Source organism: Humulus lupulus, chromosome 8 (genome assembly GCF_963169125.1).
Source record: "Humulus lupulus chromosome 8, drHumLupu1.1, whole genome shotgun sequence".
Classification (NCBI taxonomy): Eukaryota; Viridiplantae; Streptophyta; class Magnoliopsida; order Rosales; family Cannabaceae; genus Humulus; species Humulus lupulus.
The window spans coordinates 153,282,859-153,305,341 of NC_084800.1; the positions used below are offsets into that span (position 1 = coordinate 153,282,859).

The following is a 22,483-nucleotide window of genomic DNA, read 5'->3' on the forward strand; positions in this document are numbered from 1 at the left end:
GAATATCATAGTTTCCCATTTTTGAGACATAATGACTAATCTTTTTCTTTTATAAGCCAATATCTAAACATTTGTAGCTTGAAAATTTTATCTCTTTTTGTGACCCATTGCACCATAATTTTATATGATTGTTTGTTTTGGTGGGGTTGGGTTATGGATTGTAAGAAGGGAAAGTTGTATTGGTTTGTTGGATTATAATATGAAAGTATATATGATCTACTATTTCATCCAATGAAGTTTAAAAGAAACAAAAATAAAGAGAAGAAAAACTTTGCATTGAAAAAAAAAAAGAAAAAAAAGTTTGCAAAAGTATAAATGTGGGGGATATAGTAAGATCGATGTGGAAAGAAAAAATGGAAAGGTTTTATATTTTTAAATTGCATTGGAAATTTGTGGGAAGATCTAGATAATAGAAAAAAAAAATATAGGCTATGGTGTGATTTAAGCTTAAATATTCATTTTTCATCTACCTTTAACCATAGCCTTACATTACAAGCTTTTAAAGACCTTTTGATTCTTGATTATGTGTGTTTACATTAGTGGAGAATAATTGGTTAATGTCCATGGAGTGGATGCTTTTCATGAAAATATTTACCATACAAGAGACTTTAAAACATACTTTAGCATGTATAAATTGATTCGAATGTTTGTGTTTTAGTAAGTTTGATTGTGCATAATCATAAAGAGATCGAGTTTAAGTGGTAATTGGCATTGAGTTTAAATTATGAGGAATGTGGAATTCGAAATCTTCCTATGACTTATTTGTTTGATCAATTGAGACAACTAGTGCTTTCGAAATAACCATTTCTTATGTGTTTAGTTTTTATTTTGTTTGCTCAAGGACAAGCAAATGTCAAGTGTGGGGGAATTTGATAAGTATCGAATTTGTCTATTTTTAATTCATTATTCTTCTATGATTATGCACTTGATTATTTATTTATATATGTTTATTTAGTTTATTTTGTGATTTTGGGATTTTCAAGACATTTGGATGAAAAATAATGAATTTGGGATGTGTTTACAAGCAATGGTTAAGCTCAGAACTACAAGTCTGAAACTTCACACTTAATTTTCATACTTTTCAATACTCTTTTGGAAATCAACCTATGAATAAAAGTTTTATATTATTTTCTTAGCTTTCCATATCTTTTTTAATCGTCCAATTATGAGTTATATCGAGGAAGTTATGGTTAAAATACTATCAGTGGCTGCAATTGAAGAAAACCGAAAAAATGGGAAAATTTCTACGGCCACGGCCAGCCTTATTTCAGGCCGCATCCTGGGGGACAAAATGTAGTCGCCATGGCCAGCAATGTCCTAGGCCATGGCTGGAGCTCAATTTTCGGGAAAATACATGTTCAAGTGGCCAAGCCCTGAAACACTGGCCGTGGTTGGCGATCGATTTTTTTCCTTAATTTTAGAATTTTCAATGTATTTTTTAAAGGGCTATTAAAGGGATTAGGGTTAACTTTGAATACAACTTTGGATTGCAAATTTTAGAGGCTAGAGTAGCAAAGGAGGAGAAAAGACATCATCATCAACATTCTTCAATCTAATTTTTCTTTCTTCTCAAAACTCTTTTACTTTCATTGAATATTTATATTTATGAATATGAATGTGATTATGGAGTAATTTTCTTTATAGTTGAGGGTTATTTCAAAACCCTAGACATGAGATCTTGAATGCATTGATGAATTTTATTTCTTCTATTCCCTTATATTAAATTGCTTCTATTTTTCTATTTGAATGTTATGAATTTTGTAAAATCTTGTTTAGATGGCCACTAATTTGGGTTTTGCATTGTTCTACAATCATCTTAGGATTGCTATTCACCTAATAGTTTAGGATTCTAAGTAGAGTGATAAATTACAATTAAGATATTGTAACAGGAATTTTGATTGCGATGAAAAAAAGAACCTAGGTTAAATGGATTGGATGCTTAATGAATTTGTTTCCTAGATTAACCTATTTCCATAGAGTGTAATGCTTTTACTAGGTTAAATAAATCGCATGCTTAATGGGTTTATTGCTGGTAAAAAGGGTTAATTAAGAGCGCTTAACTTTAATTAATTATATTAGGGAAACTGGGATAATTGACTTCTTAAGTCTTATCTGCAAGGTTAATAGTTTAATTGGGAATAACAAATATTATTCTTCATTGTTGATAAATTGATTGTCGAAGGTGGAGAATAATTCTTAACTGTTTCTTTAAGATCGTATTATCCATTGTTCTTTGTTTATAACTTTATTTTGTGTTATTAAATATTGAAACAAGATCCCCTATTTAATTCTTATTTTTATTTTGAATGAAAAATTGAATAATAGTCATCGTGGGTTCAACCCTTACTACCACTTTACTAATAATTTAGTGAGTAATAAGGAATAAATATATTTTATTTTGATACGGCATACGACACCCATCATCGGGCATCATCTCGAAACATGTAAGTGGCATAGGCCACCCTATTATTACCTACCACCCTCATGAAGTCCAGGATGAAGGTGATCTGACTCATCCACTGTTCAGCCTTAAGTGGTTCGGTCCTCCCTTGAAGATTGGAGGATGCTGCTTCCTAAACCTTTCATACAGTGGCTCCCACCTATTCCCAATCTCAGGCGGCTATACTACTAGTGCCATAATAGGTGGCAAGTCTGGTGGCAGCATTCCTTGGCGGAACCTACTGTGTCAGAAGACGAATTTCTTCCTCTTGACTTTAAAGCCTAGCTTGCATGTCTCCGGGGGTTCGGGGGATGTTTCAGATGAATTTTTTTAGGAATTTGGGGGTCCTAAGAGTGTGGGATTGGTCCCGGGAAGTGGTTTTGGATTGATTAGTATTAAAGGATGTTTTATACGTGTTGTGACTAGGTCTTGGAGAGGCTCAGGTTAGAGGACCGTGCTCGCGGCCTTAGTGCATCAGAAAGCTCGGGATATAGGTAAGAAAACTGTAGCACCCGTAGAGCAGAGCTTGGGCCCACAGTCTTGTTGCAGGGCGCGACCCTAGATTGTATTATTGCTAGGATGTAGCATTACATGAATGATTATATATTTGACTGTTACTTGAGAATGCTAAATGTGGAAATAGCATAATGAACGGCAAAGGGCCGGGAACGGCGAAGGGCCGAGAACGGCGAAGGCCGAGAATGGCAGAGGGGCTGGGAATACCACTTTGCACATGGAGTGCTCGTGGTCAGGGTGAGCCCCCAATGGATACATGGGATATCCTTACGATATAGACCGAGATCCCAGGCTTTGGTAACACCTCTGGGACGGCATGGCCATATATGTGTTAGATTTCGTGGACTGTCTGATTAGGTACTGTTTGAGTTTTCTTGCTGGGCTTCGGCTCACGGGTGCTCTGTGTTGCAGGTAAGGGCAGAGAGAAAGTCAACCAGCCATGAGTACGGAGAGCGTGGGGGCGGCGTGTACATGTTTGACCTGCCTGACTGTTTTGGTTGGGGGCAATTTTGTGAAATGGCTGTAGTAAACTCTGTTTTTGATAATTTATCCACTGTGTATCTATTTTGAGTTGTAAATAGTTTACAAACCTTGTTTTGGGATCCCAAATGTTGAATAACTGGAACTTTTAACGAAAAGAAGTACTTTTAAAGATTACAGCCTTGTCTTTTTGTTTAAATCACACTTTTTTTCTAAAATTAATTGCACATTTTAAACTCACTTAGTAACGACTCTAAGGTAGTAGGGCGTTACAACTTGGTATCAGAGCGAGCAAAGGTTTATTGGTTCTGGAGATTGACCGAACATGTACGCACGCTGCCATTGAAAAGCTCGACTCAGGGTTGATTGGTATGGTTGATTATTATGTTTGAATATGTGCTTGGTTGTCCTGTCTACCTGCTTAGTTTATAAAGAGCATGATGAGTGAAATAACATATGCATGATGCCAGGGCAAGGCCCGTTGTGTGTTGTATGTTGTTTGTACTACATTTGGATTGTTGATTTTGGTTGATTGTTGAGAATGGGAGGTGGAATTGGATTTTGTTATCATGCCTGATGAGCGGTGTCACTGATTGCAGGCATATAGTTGTAATGCCTCGGCAATCATCCAGACTTCGCGGCAGTCGGGCCGAGGATGACAATCAGGGTTAGGACCCTCCACCTGCCCCACAGAACTGGCAGCAGATATTGGCCGAAATGGAGGCTAAACTGCAGAGAACAGAGGAAGAACTCCGTCAGATGAGGCAACAGACCCCTCCACAAGTTGCAGGGTTGCCAATACAGCAGAATGTGTCGCCAGTGCCGGTTCAGCCTGTGACTGAGAACAGGTGGGAACCCTTGTACGAAAGATTCAGGAAGCAACAACCTCCTACTTTTGAGGGTGGATCAGACCCACTGCGGGCAGAGTAGTGGATGAACATGATTTCTTTGATCTTGGACTTTATGAGGGTCGAAGGAAGTGAAAGGGTAGCTTGTGCTAGCTACATGCTTAGGGACGATGCCCGCATCTCGTGGGATGTAGTGAGACAGCGGAGGAATGTTGCGGTCATGACATGGGAAGAATTTAAGAGTGTCTTCAATGAGAAATACTACAGCATAGCAGTTCGAGCTGTGAAGGTTGATGAGTTTATCAACCTGACTCAGAACAGATTATCAGTTACTGAGTATGCCCTGAGATTCGACAGACTGGCGAAGTTTGTGCCAGACCTAGTGCCGACAGATGCGGCCAGGAGAGACAGATTTATACGGGGATTGAATGTGATGATCGCCCGTGATGTGAATATTACATTGGTTCCAGAGACTACTACTTATGCACAAGCAGTGGATAAGGCCCTTACTGCAGAGTGGGCTGAGGATCAGATATGGAAGGACAATGTTGTTAGGCGCGATGCCAGGAGGACTGTGCCTCCTTTCGTTGGGTCTAGTTGGGGCAGTGGCCCCAGTGAGCAGAAAAGAAGGGTTCCAGATTCATTTACTCCTCCTAATCTGATAGGAGAGTGTGGGGTTCTGTTGGTGGCCGCCAGGGCAGTGGTGACAACTGGAGGAGTTTTCCAGTGTGTCCTCGGTGTAGGCGACGACATCAGGGTGAGTGCCGGATTAGGGCATGTTTTATCTGTGGGAGTGCCAACCATCTAAAGAAAGACTGCCCACAAGCTAAGAAGGAAGAGCCAAAGGAGGGAGACAGTGTCGCTCCCGCCAGGGTATTCACTTTGACTCAGACTGAGGCGGAGGCTAGTCCCTCAGTTGTGACAGGTCAGATCTCTAGCGCTGGTTCTTTGTATACTGCATTGATTGATTCAGGGGCTACCCACTCATTTGTATCTGCTAGGGTGATAGACCAGCTTTGTAGACCTAGTATTGTGTATACTAGGAATTTTCAGACTTTGTTGCCAACGGAAGAACTGGTAGTCTCTAGGAGATGAGTTAGAGCATTACGAGTAGAGATAGATGGTAGGGAACTGTTTGTTGATCTAGTTGAATTAGATATGGATGATTTTGATATGATATTAGGAATGGATTGGTTAATGAGGTATGGAGCAACGATTGATTGCAAGCGGCATATGGTGACTTTTGAACCGGAAGGTGAGGTGCCTTTTGTATTTGTGGGGATGGTGAATGGACCGCGAGTGCCTAGGATTTCAGCACTGAAGGCTAGAGACCTAATGCAGGAAGGCTGCATGGGACTCCTAGCAAGTGTTGTAGATACTTCTAAGGTGGTGGCAGTGGGACCGAATGAAACTAGGTTGGTATGTGAGTTTCCAAACTTATTTCCAGCGGACTTGCCGGGGTTTCCGCCACAGCCGGAGATTGAGTTCGTCATAGAGTTGGCACCGGGGGTGGAGCCAGTTTCCAGGGCACCTTATAGAATGGCTTCAGCAGAGTTAAAAGAATTGAAGATTCAGTTACAGGAATTATTGGATTTGGGGTTCATCAGACCGAGTTTCTCGCCATGGGGTGCTCCAGTGCTATTTGTTAAGAAGAAGGATGGGTCGCTTAGGATGTGCATTGATTACAGGGAGTTGAATAAGCTGACCATTAAGAACAAGTATCCACTGCCTAGGATTGATGATTTATTTGATCAGCTTCAAGGGAGTACGGTGTTCTCAAAGATCGATCTTCGGTCAGGCTATCATCAATTGAGAATTAAGGAGGAGGACATACCGAAGATAGCTTTTCGGACAAGGTACGACCATTATGAATTTCTGGTTATGTCCTTTGGATTAACTAATGCCCCAGCAGCTTTCATGGATATGATGAATAGAATTTTCAAGGACTACCTGGATAAGTTTGTTATTGTGTTCATCGATGATATACTGGTGTACTCCCAGTCAGAGACAGAGCATGAGCATCATCTGCGCCTGGTGTTACAGCGGCTGAGAGAGCACAAGCTATATGCCAAGTTTAGCAAGTGTGAGTTCTGGTTACCGCAAGTTACATTCTTGGGCCATATTGTTAGTAAGGAGGGGATACTGGTTGGCCCAAGTAAGATAGAGGCAGTGAGAGATTGGCCTAGACCGAGCAGTGTTCCTGAAGTTAGAAGTTTTCTCGGATTAGCAGGGTACTACCGACGATTTGTAGAGGGGTTCTCTAGAATTGCTACCCCATTGACAGAGTTGACTAGAAAGAAGACTAAGTATGTGTGGACAGATCGATGTGAGAACAACTTTAAAGAGTTGAAGCGGCGATTGATTACTGCACCAGTGTTGAGCTTGCCGACAGATAATGAAAAGTTTGTGGTCTATTGTGACGCTTCTAGACAGGGTTTGGGATGTGTGTTGATGCAAGCTAGGAAAGTAATAGCTTATGCGTCAAGGCAGTTAAAGGAGTACGAGCAGAGATATCCCACGCATGACCTGGAGTTGGCTGCAGTGGTATTCGCGCTTAAGGTGTGGAGGCATTATCTATATGGTGAAAAGTGCGAGATATACACTGATCACAAGAGTCTAAAGTATTTCTTTACCCAGAAAGATCTGAATATGCGCAAAAGGAGGTGGTTAGAGTTGGTAAAGGATTACGGTTGTGACATTTTATATCATCCTGGAAAAGCTAATGTTGTGGATGATGCATTGAGCCTGAAGGGCCCAGGTCAGTTGTATAGTTCAAGACAGATATCAGACAGACTAGCTGAGGAGATGGCCAGAGCCGGTATAGAGTTAGTGGTTGGTAGGTTAGCCAACATAACTCTCCAGTCCACGCTCCTTGAGAGGATTAAGGAAGCACAGGGAAAGGATCCCTAGTTAGTTGAGCGTAGGGAGAATGTCCTAGCTGGAACGATTAAGGACCACTCTCTTGCAGAGATGGGCCTGCTGAGATACAAGGGACGAATTTGTAATCCGATTGGTCCAGATATTCGACGAGAGATTCTAGATGAGACTCACACCACTCCCTACTCTCTACACCTGGGTACTACGAAGATGTACCAAGACTTGAAAGTTTTGTACTGGTGGTCAGGCATGAAGAGGGATGTGGTAGACTATGTGACAAGGTGCCTAAATTGTCAGTAGATTAAGGCTGAAAAACAAAGGCCAGCAGGGTTATTGCAGCCTCTAGGGATTCCTGAGTGAAAATGGGAGGATATTGCGATGGACTTTGTGGTTGGATTGCCGAAGACCGTGGGTCAGCATGATTCAATGTGGGTGATTGTAGACAGGTATACTAAGTCCGCCCACTTTTTACCTGTGAGAACAACTTATACTGTAGAGTAGTATGCTGAGCTTTATATAAAGGAAATTGTTCGACTTCATGGGGCTCCGAGGTCGATAGTATTCGACAGAGACCCCACCTTCACCTCCAAGTTTTGGGAGAGCCTGCAGAAGGCAATGGGCACACAGCTACGGTTCAGTACCGCTTACCATCCTCAGACAGATGGGCAGTCTGAGAGGACAATTCAGATACTGGAAGACATGCTTCGAGCCTGTGTGTTAGATTTTGGGGGATCCTGGAGTAAGTATCTCCCATTGATTGAGTTCTCGTATAACAATAGCTATCAAGCAACTATCGGAGTGGCTCCGTATGAGATGTTGTATGGGAGGAAGTACAGATCACCGATACACTGGGATGAGACAAGTGAGAGAAGATATCTAGGTCCTGAGATGGTTCAGAGGACCAATGAGGCAATTGAGAAGATCAGAGCTCATATGCTCGCCTCCCAGAGTCGCCATAAGAGTTACTCAGATCTGATACGCAAGAATGTGGAGTTTCAGGTCGGCGATCATGTGTTCCTCAGGGTTTCACCCCTGAGAGGAGTGAAACGATTCGGTGTTTGGGGTAAGCTGAGTCCCAGGTTTGTTGGCCCCTTTGAGGTTCTGGAACGAGTTGGTGAGGTAGCTTACAGGTTAGCGATCTCTCCAGCTCTGTTAGGGGTTCATGACGTGTTTCATGTGTCCATGCTTTGGAAATATGTATCAGATACTACTCATGTGTTGAGCTATGACAACTTGGAGTTGGATCAGGATTTATCATACGAGGAGAAGCCTGTTCAGATCCTCGATAAGAAGGATAAAGTCTTGCGGAGCAAGACCATCGCCTTAGTTAAAGTGCTGTGGAGGAACATCAAGGTTGAGGAGTCGACGTGGGAGCTTGAGTCTGATATCCGGGAGCGGCATCCCGAGTTGTTCAGGTAATTTCGAGGACGAAATTCTTGTAAGGAGAGGATAATTGTAACACCCTAAGTTGCTAATAAGGTTTAGGACCTTGATTAGCATGCCTGGAGGGCAATAAGTGAATTAATATGATAATATATGAATTTAAATGAATATGTGATTAGAATGCATGTTTAGGTGGTATAAATACGCATGTGGGCCCCGTTTGCATGATAGGGGTAAATTGGTAATTTTAGCCCGTTGAGGGCATAAATGTGATAATTATATTATGTGGTTTGCACCACGTGGGTGTGGTGATATTAATGTGATGCACATGCTGAGACGGTCCTAGAGAGCTAGGTAACTCAAAAGTCACAATGGGATTTTATACCCGGCTCGGGAGGAGCCTAGGGGTATTTTGGGGAAATTTGTGAGTTGAGTTGAGAATTTGTGGTTAATGGTTATTGGTGATTGAGTAACCTGGGTAACCATTAGTTACTGTTGAGAGTAACAAGTTTAGGTGGAAGAAATGGTAGAATTGCAATATAGGTGAAAGGACAAGAGTGTCCTTGAGGTTTAGTTAGGAAGGGATTTTGATGAAGGGATAAGATGGTCTTTTGGCAGAGGTTTAGATAGCTTTAGCTAAGGGAAATGAATATATATGATACTTTATGCTAGGTATGACTAAAGCCAAGTTTTGGAGGTCTAGAGAAATCAAGAAGGAAAAGGAAAAACTAAGAACCTAGAAGGCAAAGTGGAAGAGGAAGTGAGCTGAGATTCTTTGAGGCTAGTGAAGAGCTTAAGGGTGTGGAATCAAAATCAGGTCAAGGACTACTCTGAGGTAAGGATTTATCCCCCTGTTTTGTTAAGTTTTGAACTTGATTTCTAGAAGGTAAGAATGAAAATCGAAAGATAGTCATGGCTGGTTTTATGAGAATTCAGCTTGTGGAATTAGAAGGCTTAGCTTGGAGCTGGAAGCAAGGGAGCTTAGGGTTGGATTCTTCATTCAAGGTAAGGATTCTATGTAATTATAAAGTTTATTTCTGTTATGAATTATGGAATTTGAAGTGTGGTTTAGGTTTGGGTCTAAGCTTTTAACTTTCTGGTTTGAATTATTAAGGCATGAAACTAAAGTGTGATTTATGGGAGTAATTGTGCAATTGAGCTGGGTAATGATGTTTATAGGTTGTTGAATGGTCTATTTGGGGTTTTGAATTGGTTTTGGGGCTTAGGTGTGAGTTTGGGATGAATTGGGAGTGTTTTGGCTCGGGGAAATGCAGGGGAAAAACCCAGATTTCTGGGTTCGCGAAGGAGTGCTGCGGCCATGTTCTTGGGCGCCGCGGCGCGAGGCTATTTTTGGGCAGGGGAGGCTTTCTGACTTGCTGGGCGCCGCAGCCCTCTAGGGCAGCGCCACGGCGCTAGGCTATTTTTAGGACATGGAATTTTGCAATTTTGAGCTTTTGCTCCGGGGGTTCGGGGGATGTTTATGATGAATTGTTTTAGGAATTTGGGGGTCCCGAGAGTGTGGGATTGGTCCCCGGAAGTGGTTTTGGATTGATTAGTATTAAAGGATGTTTTATACGTGTTGTGACTAGGTCTTGGAGAGGCTCGGGTTAGAGGATCGTGCTCGCGGCCTTAGTGCATCAGAAAGCTCGGGATACAGGTAAGAAAACTGTAGCACCCGTAGAGTAGGGCTTGGGCCCACTGTCTTGTTACAGGGCGCAGCCCTAGATTGTATTATTGCTACGATGTAGCATTACATGAATGATTATATATTTGACTGTTACTTGAGAATGCTAAATGTGGAAATAGCATAATGAACGGCGAAGGGTCGGGAACGGCGAAGGCCGAGAACGGCAGAGGGGTCGGGAATACCACTTAGCACATGGAGTGCTCGTGGTTAGGGTGAGACCCCAATGGATACATGGGATATCCTTACGGTATAGACTGAGATCCCAGGCTTTGGTAACGCCTCTGGGACGGCATGGCCGTATATGTGTTAGATTTCGTGGACTGTCTGATTAGATATGAGCTATCTGCTGTAGTGATTGTATATTATGCATATCTTATGTACTGTTTGAGTTTTCTTGCTGGGCTTCGGCTCACGGGTGCTCTGTGTTGTAGGTAAGGGCAAAGAGAAAGTCAACCAGCCATGACTACGGAGAGTGTGGGGGCAGCGCGTACATGTTTGGCCTGCCCGACTGTTTTGGTTGGGGGCAATTTTGTGAAATGGCTGTAGTAAACTCTGTTTTTGATAATTTATCCACTGTGTATCTATTTTGAGTTGTAAATAGTTTACAAACCTTGTTTTGGGATCCCAAATGTTGAATAACTGGAACTTTTAACGAAAAGAAGTACTTTTAAAGATTACAGCCTTGTCTTTTTGTTTAAATCACACTTTTGTTCTAAAAACCTCGCTTAGCGAGTTAAGTACACATTTTAAACTCACTTAGTAACGGCTCTAAGGTAGTAGGGCATTACACAGAGGCTTAAGGACGATTACTCATGTGGGCAGTGGAACTAGGACAGTTTGATATCACTTATCATTCGAGGACGGCGATAAAAGGACAAGCATTGGCCAACTTCATAGTCGAAGGCACCAATCTTGAAGACCCTTCCGACCAATCGGAAAGTAGAGATAATGAGAAGGAAGGAGATACTCCTATATGGAAGCTATATGTTGATGGAGCATCCAATGAACACAACTCAGGCACAGGAATCATACGTGTCACTATGGAGAATAATCGAATCCATTGCGCTCTCAGATTTAAATTCAACACTTCAAACAATGAGGTCGAGTACAGGGCATTATTAGCTAGATTACGCTTGTCTCGGGATGTACATGCATAGTCCCTGGAGATATTCAGTGATTCCCAGCTAGTGGTGTACCAAGTGCTTGGGGAGTATCAAGCCAAGGGACTTAGGATGATGCACAGTTCAAGAGATACTCAATTACACAAGTCCCAAGAAAGTAGAATGCCAATGTCGATGCCTTAGTCAAAGTTGCCAGTGCCAAAGATGCGGACACCCTGAATGTCGTTCCCATCCAATCCTTGGCGGAAAGAAGCATAGCTGAGCATAAGACAAATGTATTATTTTTGAATAATCAATGTAACAGCCATGGTGCTTCAATGATTGAATGAATTTGATTTCTTAAAGTTTCTCTTAGCTTTGTAAATTACATTCAACAAGAAACAGGTCCGAGGAACTTGTCACCAAAAGACGGATCATGTTCGATCTTGGTTCTTGAGGAACCTATCGACCCATATGATCCAAACGAGAGACAGGTCCTAGGACCTTGTTTCCAAATATTGGATCATGTTCGATTCTAGTCCGTGAGGGACCTATCGACCCATACGATCCAAACGAGAGACAGGTCATAGGACCTTGTCGCCCAAATATTGGATCATGTTCGATTCTGGTGCTTGAGGGACCTATCGACCCATACGATCCAAACGAGAGACAGGTCCTAGGACCTTGTCACCCAAATATTGGATCATGTTCGATTCTAGTCATTGAGGGACCTATCGACCCATACGATCCAAACAAGAGACTGGTTCGAGGACCTTGTCGCCAACTATTTTATCACGTTCGATCTTGGTTCTTGAGGAACCTATCGACCTATACGATCAACAAAAGAGACTGGTCCGAGGACCAGTCACCGGATCATCATCGAATCCAGTCCTTGAGGGACCGATCGATAATTTGATCTAAGACTCGTTACAGGCTCGATTAGCCCACCTAGACCCGGTTGGTCCAACTTAGACATTTCTGTCTACAATCATTATAACGAGTACACGAGAGATTACGTATATCGTGATCGACACTTGCTACACAAACTGCATCTGTGTATAGGTATCATTACTACTGAGTATGAAACCATCACCCGACTACCAATGAAGGACAAGCATTTGCTGCTTGCATCAATGGATGAAAAGGATAGTACTATGTGTCTAAATGCTCGAAGCAAGGCATGGTTAAGTAGCAAGTGACCAAGGCTTTTAAACCCATGATCACTTGGGGGCATATAGAACATACCGATCAGTTTATACACGAGCAATGAGGGCATGACCTTAACAACTAAGCAAGCTCAAGTTTTGCTAGGACATCTATTCAACATATGTTCCGAAAGTGCAAAAAACAAAAAACAAAAAAAGGCATTGGTACGGAGACTCCTAGCCATGTCCCTTATAGAGTGGTCGGCCAGTCCATTAACCCTATAGGGTGGTCGGCCTATCACCCATGGGGTGGTCGACCTGACCATTTTATTCATGGTACTTGGTGAAGTACTATACTACTCACATTACCGTGGTTGTTGGCATGAAAAACGTAAAAGAGCAAGGTTAGTATGGCACACAAATACATGTGTTCAGAGTATACTAATACCTGAACCAATGAGGGTTGTGAGTTGATATACTTAGTAAGCATTGGAAATAAAAAATTTCAATCAATACACTGAGTACTCATAACAAAAAGGCATAAAGGCATAAAATGTCATATGTAAATATTGTCAAGTACAAGGTGCCCCACCAATGGCATGAGAGGAAAAACATAATAAAATACCAACAAGACTAACTAGGGTGAGGTGTATCATTTGAAAGGCTACTCCGAGCCTCGGCAGCCTCATGAGCCAGACATTTCCTAAGCTCCTTCGCTCGCGTTTTCTCAGGAAGAAAATCCAAGTTCAGATCTTTGTTGGACTTCCAAATCAAGTAGAAGCAAGAGAAGGTTGTCTCTGAATACTTCCCTCGAGCCTTGTCCTGAGAAGCTTTGACCTCTTGCTCCTCCTCGACAAGAAAATCCTTCCGCAATTGGTCCATGTCGGCAATCAGCTTCTCTTTCTCAGCTTCAGACTGTTGGAGCCGATCAACAAGTTCCCTCTCCATCTGGGTTATCTTTGAAGTCAACTCAGTCACTTCTTTTTGTTTGAGCTCTACGGTACTACGAAGGGTATTGATCTCTTCGTCCTTTGAGGCAATGTCAGCATCCCTAGAGCCGAGAATGTGCCTAAGGTTCAGTACCTCTTGGCGGACGGCTTCAAGCTCAGAACAAAGGTTGGAGAGTGTAGAAGTACACTCTACAGACCAATCACGAACATGAGAGACCAGCATCAACGCCTAAAAAAAACATACACGTGTTAGATAAACTGTAGAACACAAGCTAAATAGACAAGAAGGGAAAAGTAAATGACTCACACTCTGAATGTCTAAGAGTGACTTCATAAGAATGGTGTTCAGGTCCTCATTCTTGATCCCATTAAAGGCTGTTGTTGTTTGCTCTAGATGCGATGCTCGGTTCATGAGGGCGCTTAAGTTCCGTATAGTAGACTAATGTGGCTCAGATAAAGGGGCGAGCGCAAAGCAAGAGGCACCCGCATCATTGACAGTGGAAGAAAATAGTGTAGACAAAGATGGCACAACCTCTATGACAGGGCTAAACGCCAAAGGAGTCGGAGGAGACACCTCAAGAGAAACTTCCATGACCAACTCAGCCTCGACCCTGGCCCTTTTCGCAGCTCGAATAGAAAGACTGGCCTCGGCGGGAGTCGACCTCTGCTAAGTATGGACAAAACCAAACATGTCTGAACCTGCAAAAAGAGATCAAATGTTTGAAGGATATTAAGTACCGATGAAGCATAGAATAAAAGTGATAAAGTGTCGAACCTTCTGAATGTGATTCAAGTTCGAATGCAGCCTCATCAAAGTTGTTCGAAGCAAGCGATGAATACGTAGCAGATGCACCCATCTCATCACCTTCATGTATAGCTAATATTGACGAAGAGGACACCTCCTCGACATGAATGGGTCCCGGGGAGTCTAGGGCTATCACAGGCTCAGAACCATCGTCATCTGAAACATTTGATATGGTAGGAGGAAACAGCCCTACCTTCCTAAGGTTCTCTGGTGTAACGAGGTTCTTGACATTATTTTCCTCAGGGGTCATGGAAATCAGTGCATTGACCCTAACGATCATGCCTTGGGTCAGGAGTGGTCTATAAAAGGGTCCAACATGCTTAAACATGGAGAAGTTGGCCTCTGCGTCCTTGGTAAAAAAATAATTATCGGCATACCTAAATGCCTTGATATTTCCAAGGATCTCTTCTAAAAAGATGTTAGTACCCTCACTCATATAATGGTGGAAGTGGAAATATCCCGATTTGCGCTAAGAAGGATTTGTCTTCAAGTCAAATAGATAGTGGATCTCATGAGGCACTGGGGCAGCCCACTGCCTATGGTGATAGATGATGTACAATGCAAACACGCCCAATAATTAGGAGCCTGTTGAGAAGGAATAATACCAAAATATTCTGCTACACTTCAGAAGTACAGATGAAGAGGAAGCAGAGCCCCAGACCTGATGGCGGAGTGTGTCCAAGCGCACATACCCAAAGGGGGATCCTCATCTCTATCATCTGGACCAGGGATAATGATGGAAACCTCGGAGAGGTCAAAGGTCTTCCTAAAATTATTTACCTTCTCCTCAGTCATGTCAGAGGCAGCCCCATTGAACCAAACAACCTCATAATCAACAGTGCGAGGCTTCTCAATCGGTTTCCATATGATCTCATTAGCGAAGGTAGTCCTAAAATCTGATGAGTAGAACTCCTTTTGTCATCTCTTCTTCTGCTGCTCAGCTGGCGAGATTGTTTTGCTATTGGAAGGAGGGCGAACTACTTTGGGATGGAATCTATGATTAGGACGCTCTTGAGGATGAGAAGTGTGGCGACGTAAGCCCTCGGTGCAATCTTGCCGAGAAGAAGATCGATGGGGAACCCGACTGGTATCTTGGTGCGAAGGGCGTTGCAGTGGTTCTCGCTGACCTGACCTATCCCTCTGAGAAGAATGACTCCGCTGAGGTGTGATTTGAGTGCCTTGGGAGCCGCAGGGCGTACTGTGCTGAGAGGTAATCTGAGAAGAGCCCGGCAAGGAGCCCTGAGTGATATGCCTGGCAATCTGAGGGTCATCTTCAGAGGGTTGCCAAGTTGTCTATTTCACTCTTGCCATTGGACAATACCTCTTTAAGAAATATTCCTCACTGAATAAGTATAAATAGGAACGAGGGTGAATCCTTTTCAACCTTTCCAAGAACTTCTGGGGAGTACGCTCACTTACTGACTTGTCCGATGAAGAGGAGCTGGACATCTGCAACAAAAGAAAAATAAAGATTAAAGTTAGTAAATGAGCATAAAAAAGCTAACAGCTGGGGGCATGTTCATGTCAGGAACAAAATTTTATATAGGGGTTGGCCTAGTGAACCTAAGCCTAGGCCGACCACCATGAATCCACAAGCAAGAAAAATGAGCATAGGTGGTTGGCCTACCACCTTAGGCCAACAACCCCGGAGATGCAAGCCTCAGAAAAGTGCCAGAGGACTGTTCAAGTCTCCAGAAAAAGTAATTTTTACAGTACAAGGAAGACTATTAAGGAAGTTAGCTGAGGTGAAACAATTATTTTTAGGGTTCCAGGTAGTCGGCTTATGCTTGCCAGTATTACTCGGCCCATGAGTCATACACTACTCGGCCCACCAAGCTCTAGAGGTACTCGACCCATGAGACCCTAAGGTAGTCGGCCTAGCCCTAATTCTAGGCCTGGAAATCGCCTAAGGGAAGGAAAGGGAGTACTCAGCCTGTGACCTATAGGTGGTCAGCCCAATCCAGTGCCTATGCCTGAAAATCGCCTAAGAGAAGGAAAGGAGTCCTCAACCTATGACTTATGAGTACTCAGCTTAGCCCTAATTCTAGGTCTGGATATCGCCTAAGGGAAGGAAGGGAGTACTCGACCTATGACTTATGAGTACTCGGCCTAGCCCATTATTCTAGGTCTGGATATCACCTAAAGGAAGGAAGGGAGTACTCGGCCTGTGACTTATGAGTACTCAGCCCAAGGGCTCTAAGGGAGTGCTCGACCCAAGGGCTCTAAGGGAGTGCTCGGCCCATGCCAAGGAGGTGCTCGGCCTCTCCCTGGAAATCGCTCAGTATAGGGTTTATAACCTTGGAAATCGCACAGGCTAAGGAATTTTACAGAGAAAGCTTGAACAAAGTGTTTCTTATGAATCTAAGCACATGTAAATTAAATGATGTGATGATTAGAAGAGAATGCTTACCAAATATCTGAGTTTGATGAGGACCTGGAAAAATCAGACCTAGATCCTTCTGAAAGTGGCGCATGGAGCAGATGAGAAGATGAAAGTGGCGCATGGAGCAGTAATGAAAGAGAGATCTATTTATAACCTCTCAGGCAGAAAATATATTTTTAAGAATTCAAATTTTCATGAAAAATATCTAATATGGTTTAAATTTAAATTCCTTGAAAAATATTTATATTTTTAGGAAATAAAATTCCTTGAAAAATATTTATATATTTAGGAATTAATATCCTTGAAAAATGTATTATATTTTTAGGACCTTAAAAATTCCTTGAAAAATATTTATATTTTAAGGAAATCAAATTCCTTGAAAAATATTTATTATTTTTAGGAATTAATATTCTTGAAAAATATATTATATTTTTAGGACCTTAAAAACTCCTTGAAAAATATATTATAATTTTAGGATGTCAAATTCCTTGAAAAATATATTAGATTTTTAGGAAATTAACTTTCCTTGAAAAAACCCAATTATTTTTAGGAATTAATAATTATCCTTGAAAAATGTGTACCGAGCAAAGTATCGATAGTAACAAGTACTATATAATGTCTCGAGGGACTTGACTATCTAAGTACTGCTATGGTATGTTTCTTGGGCCTAGATCAAGTTTATCGTAATGATGAGTACATTACAATAAACTTGGAGGGCAAATATTATCCCTAAAAAATACGAGGATGACATGGCAATTGAAAATATGACACGTGACATCACAAATCAGGGAAAAACAATAAAGTATTGAGAAAAGACTGACGGGCAAAAAGGATAGGTCCAGGACCTATAGGAAAATCGACCAAACCAGTACCCCTAGGGGTGGTCGGCCCAAGCAGGCTCTATACCCCCTAGGGGTAGTCGGCCCAAGCAGGCCCTATACCCCCTAGGGGTACCAAGCAGGCCCTATACCCCCTAGGGGTAGTCGGCCCAAGCATGCCCTATACCCCCTAAGGGTGGTCAGCCCAAGCAAGCCTTGTACCCCTAGGGGTGGTCGGCCCAAGCAGGCCCTATACCCCCTAGGGGTGGTCGGCCCAAGCAAGCCTTGTAACCCTAGGGGTGGTCGGCTTGACCCTACCCTGGGGTGGTCAGCCCAATATGCCCAAGGACATTAGGGGTGGTCGCTCTGACCCTATCCTCCATAGGATGGTCGGCCTAAACCCCCAAGTACACTTCACTGAGAAGTAATTCATCTCGTTCAAACTGAGATCAATAGGCCTAGTACCCAGAAGGTCACAGGTCCAGCACCCAAGCTTTGGTCGTTGGGCCTAACACCTAAGTCTGACATTCCAACAGAGAGTTAACATTTCCCAGAAGTTTCTATCGTGCATCATCCACCACGATCTATAGAAACAAGAGAAGACCCATGATCTCATAATCGTGGAAAGGTGGACACGTATCTGCACTCACCATGATCGTGTACCAAACCACGATCTCCAATACTACTGATCGTGTAACAGCCTCTGGGTACTATAAATAAAGGACCCAGGGCTTCATAAAAATGACTTTTTTCGGGCTCTCTTTTTTGGACTGGAAAAACTCTTCTGAAAAGTGAATTACTGAGTTCATACATGTAATTGTCGAGTAACTCAATACTAAAGACTAAGTGGATTGGGTTATTACTGTTCATCAGAACAGGGCTGAACCACTATAAATTTATCTGTGTTTACTTAAGATAATCGTATTCTGTCATTTATATTACTTATTATGTTCAAAATGTGTCGTACATTGTACATACGACCGTTGACCAATTTCACAGGTCAACAATATTAAGTAGGCACCTATAATAAAAATATATAAAATAAGATAAATAGGATTCCCTCTTCGAACTACCTCTCTTGTAGAGTTCCTTTTTTTTTTTTACGTGAAAAAATTCTGAACTATAGCAATTATTACAAATGTACCCCTTTGGTTGCATTCTGTTCATGTTTTAAACAATTTGCTGATGTGGTCACGAGACACAAGTATAGTTGCACTACAAGGATCTATTTAACTAACTTAACCTAGTCAATATCGAGTTTATTGATACTAAATATATAAACATTAACTCTAAGAATGCATATACATATTTTTTTTAAATTTGTCATTAGACTACTATCTATATATATATTTTTCGCCTAGATTCTTGAATTGGCCACGTCAATGCTACATCAACAAAGTGTTTAAAAAAATGAATGGAATGAACCAAAAAGATACATTTGCAATGATTACTGTAGTTATGGGAGAAAATGTCTTTGAGAAACCTCAATATTAAATGTCCTATAAAATAAAAATCCCATCAAATTGAAAAAAAAAACCGTCCAACAGAAAAATGTAGTAATGGATCAAATTCTCATAAAAGATATACTTGTAATGTGGCATGTATAGTTGAGTCTATGCTGAAAAAAATGTATATTTGTAATGTTTAAGCTACTTGGATAGAACTCTCATAATTAGTAATTTATCTTTTCCACAGAAGAATAAATTATAAATGTGTGTACGTTGATCTCAGAGTGTCTCCCTGTCAATACTCTATTAGCGTCAGCTTCTAATCCACAAAACCCCTCTGATCTCCGAGATCTCCCACCCAACCTAACTCTTATATCTCTCCCGCCATGGCCACTCCCGCGCTCGCAGGGGTAAGTCAACTTCGCACTTCTCCTTTTCGTTTTCGTTTTTTACTGGGTTGCTGCAACTCGGATCCTGGTCCGTTTTCGAGTCTGAATGGTCGGATCTTGTTTGCGAACTAAGAATGGAATGCCCTTTTCTTGTTTGGTATAGGGCATGGGCGCCTTCTCTGGGTTCACTCGGCTATGCAAGGGTCTTGCCGTGGTACTCATCAGTGGCCACATTGTGATCCAGGTTTTGCCTCAAGCTATTCAATATCTTGCTCTGATTCCCGCAAGGTAGTGCTCATTTGATGTCGATGATTCGAGTAGTTTGTGCTCTTCGTTTCTTGTGATAATGGGGGAGTTTAAATTTTAGCTACAAGAGAATAATCATTATTGTATTAATTTTGGTCTTTCAGAATTAAATCCACAAAATTTAATGAGATTTGGCTGACGTTGTTGCGTATAATATGATTGTGGGGAGGTGTATTTGGATTTTAATTTACCATGTTTAGGATTTGGCTAGTTTGAATAGATCTTCAATTCCGCCAATTGGCTATGTTTGAAAAGAAATTGGCAAAATCAATAGGAAAACTGACAGAAGTCTTTGTATTTAATAATGGGTTGTGTAATTCCCGTCTTCCTTTTGATTTAATTTGTTTGATTCACTATGGTTGTGATGTTTAAGGAGTCAACTCAGGTGGCTCCCCTGGGATGACTGGAACTGTAGGAAAAATCAGTATTTGAGCTGTTTGCTGTCCTACGAATGATCTCTTTTTTCATGTTCATGTAATATTTTCTCAAAAGGAAAATGTATGGGGTTTGTCCATATTAAATTTCTATATAGCCGAGCCCTACCCATGAACAAAAATGTTTTTGACCAATGTAGTAAAATCTGAAAATTTTGCTATAAATGACCTGCAATTTTGTTTCTTGTTTGAACTTCTATTTTGTAGAACGATTCCTTTTGCCTGGAACCTTATAACAGCTGGTTACATTGAACAAACGATACATGGGGTACAAGCTTCTCCTACATTATCATCACTTTCTGAGCTTTTTATACTGTCTTAAAGTTTTGTTTATTGCCTGATACACATCTCTCCTATTACTATCTAGCCTGATATTTTATGTAGTAATGACATTCACACCTGTTTAACAGGTGGTTCTGAGCACCATTGGTCTTCTTTTCATTGGGAAGCTGCTTGAGCCTGTATGGGGTTCTCGGGAATTCCTCAAGTTCATCTTTGTTGTCAACTTTCTGACTTCTGTGTGCGTTTTCATTATAGCTATCACGTTGTACTACATTACAACTCAGGAAAATTACCTGTAAGTGCCATAATATCATGAAGTAATATCAGTCTCGTGATTTTACTTTTATTGTCCTACAATCCTACCTATGTCTAAACTTCTTCACTTCCCGTACTGGCATTCTTTTGTACCTAATTTTATGTCCAAATATAAAAAAGACAATACTGCTTGAAATTTGTATAACTGTTTTCCTGTCAATTTGAGGCATTATAGTACCTGTGAAATTTAAACTGTAATTGCATTGACAAGTTACACAACTATTATACTGCATATTTTGCAACTTAAATTGCCCTCCTAGGGCTTTCTTCAATATGTATCATATCATTTGTAATGTATATAACTACATGTATATTTTGTATAATTTGCCTGATTTGATAATTTGTTCGTACTTATGAAATTTAAACTGTAATTGCATTGACAAGTTACACAACTTTTATACTGCATATTTTGCAACTTAAATTACCCTCCTAGAGCTTTCTTCAATATGTATCATATCATTTGTAATGTATATAACTACATATATATTTTGTATAATTTGCCTTATTTGATAATTTGTTGGATGTCTCAAGCCTTTAATTATCTTTCTGCTAGATATAATCCTCTTTCTGGATTCCATGGGATCCTTTCGGGATTCTTAGTTGGCATCAAGCAGATCATACCTGACCAAGATATTCCTTTACTAAAATTAAAAGCTAAGGTATGAGTCTTTTATCCTGGCCTATTCTTTAGTGAAAATTTCGTGCAAGTTGAGGATTTTTCTTTAATACTCTCTGGGAACGTTCCAATTATACAGTGGTTACCATCTCTCTCGGTATTGCTATCAATTGTGATTTGTTTCTTGGCATCAGAGTCAGCAACAATTCTTCCAACTCTGATATTTGGCACATACATGAGCTGGATTTACCTCAGATACTGGCAGAAGAAACCAGAAACAAAACTCAAGGGTGATCCAAGTGATGATTTTGCATTCTCAACCTTCTTCCCTGACTTTTTAAGGTAATTAATGATATTTTAATCTCATTTTCTTTTTCTATGCTTTTGTAAACGATAAGATTTCAAGTTATTTCATCTTCCTTTCTCTCATTACATATATATAACATATATATTCATGTAAAAGTGCTTTTTTTGCTTGTTATTCAGACCCGTAATTGATCCCATTGCATCTATATTCCATCGGATGCTCTGTGGAAGATCTGAAGCTGCTAATAATGCCCGGGGTTATACTGTGGGAGGAGCCCCGTTGCCTGGTTCTGATCCTATCGAAGCATCTAGGAGAAGGTAAGTTTCTTGATTCTATGCAGCTATGTAGTACAATAGTTAATTGTTTTGGTGGGAGAAGAGAGAATGGACATATAGTGATGCACTTCACTTGCAGGGAAAGAGGTGCTCGTGCACTAGAAGAGAGGTTGGCAACTGATAGACTGGCTGGCGCGCTAGGTTCTGAAGAATCAGGAGATGCTGTAGAAAATGTTTGATTGCATCTAAACTGTCTGCTGTGCAGTCAACCAACAGCAATGTGTAATTTTAGTGACTATTTTAGAAGTGCAAATGGTGTCTAAGAAGAGCATATTTTTCTTGGATTCTGGAGGATGGATTTATTTTGCAATTTTTCCGTTTTGCCATTTTTTTTCTTCTTTTTCTTATTTCCCCTTTGAAATAGATCAAATCCTTATTATACAAATTCTTTTTTTTTTGTGCTTTCTCTGCACGACTATTCTTCTATGTTCTTTGACCAACATATAACTTGTTTGGCCTAACTTTCACTTTTGATGTCACTGGAAAAGTGAAGTCAAAATTTGAGCTTTTTAATTAGTGTTTGGATTTCTGGTTTAAAAGAGTGGTTTTTTTTTTTTTTCATTAAAGAGCTTTTTAATTAGTGTTTGGATTTCTGGTTTAAGAGAGTTTTTTTTTTTCA

General features: G+C 41.1%; 1 protein-coding gene across 1 annotated transcript; it reads left to right on the forward strand.

Moving 5' to 3' along the window:
* The first annotated feature begins 18,988 nt into the window (after positions 1–18,988).
* On the forward strand, positions 18,989–22,249 carry LOC133798564 (rhomboid-like protein 19). Its single transcript, XM_062236924.1, has 8 exons — positions 18,989–19,290; positions 19,433–19,557; positions 20,217–20,277; positions 20,420–20,586; positions 21,160–21,265; positions 21,362–21,564; positions 21,709–21,846; positions 21,944–22,249. Exons 1-8 carry the CDS (start codon positions 19,267–19,269, stop codon positions 22,041–22,043), a joined length of 924 nt encoding a protein of 307 aa, XP_062092908.1. The 5' UTR covers positions 18,989–19,266; the 3' UTR covers positions 22,044–22,249.
* The last annotated feature ends 234 nt before the right edge of the window (positions 22,250–22,483 follow it).

Coding starts and splice junctions, on each gene's coding strand:
- LOC133798564 (XM_062236924.1), top strand. CDS start 19,267: ATGGCCACTCCCGCGCTCGCAGGG. Junction 19,558..20,216: donor CTTGCTCTGATTCCCGCAAG/GTAGTGCTCATT, acceptor TCTATTTTGTAG/AACGATTCCTTTTGCCTGGA. Junction 20,278..20,419: donor TTGAACAAACGATACATGGG/GTACAAGCTTCT, acceptor CCTGTTTAACAG/GTGGTTCTGAGCACCATTGG.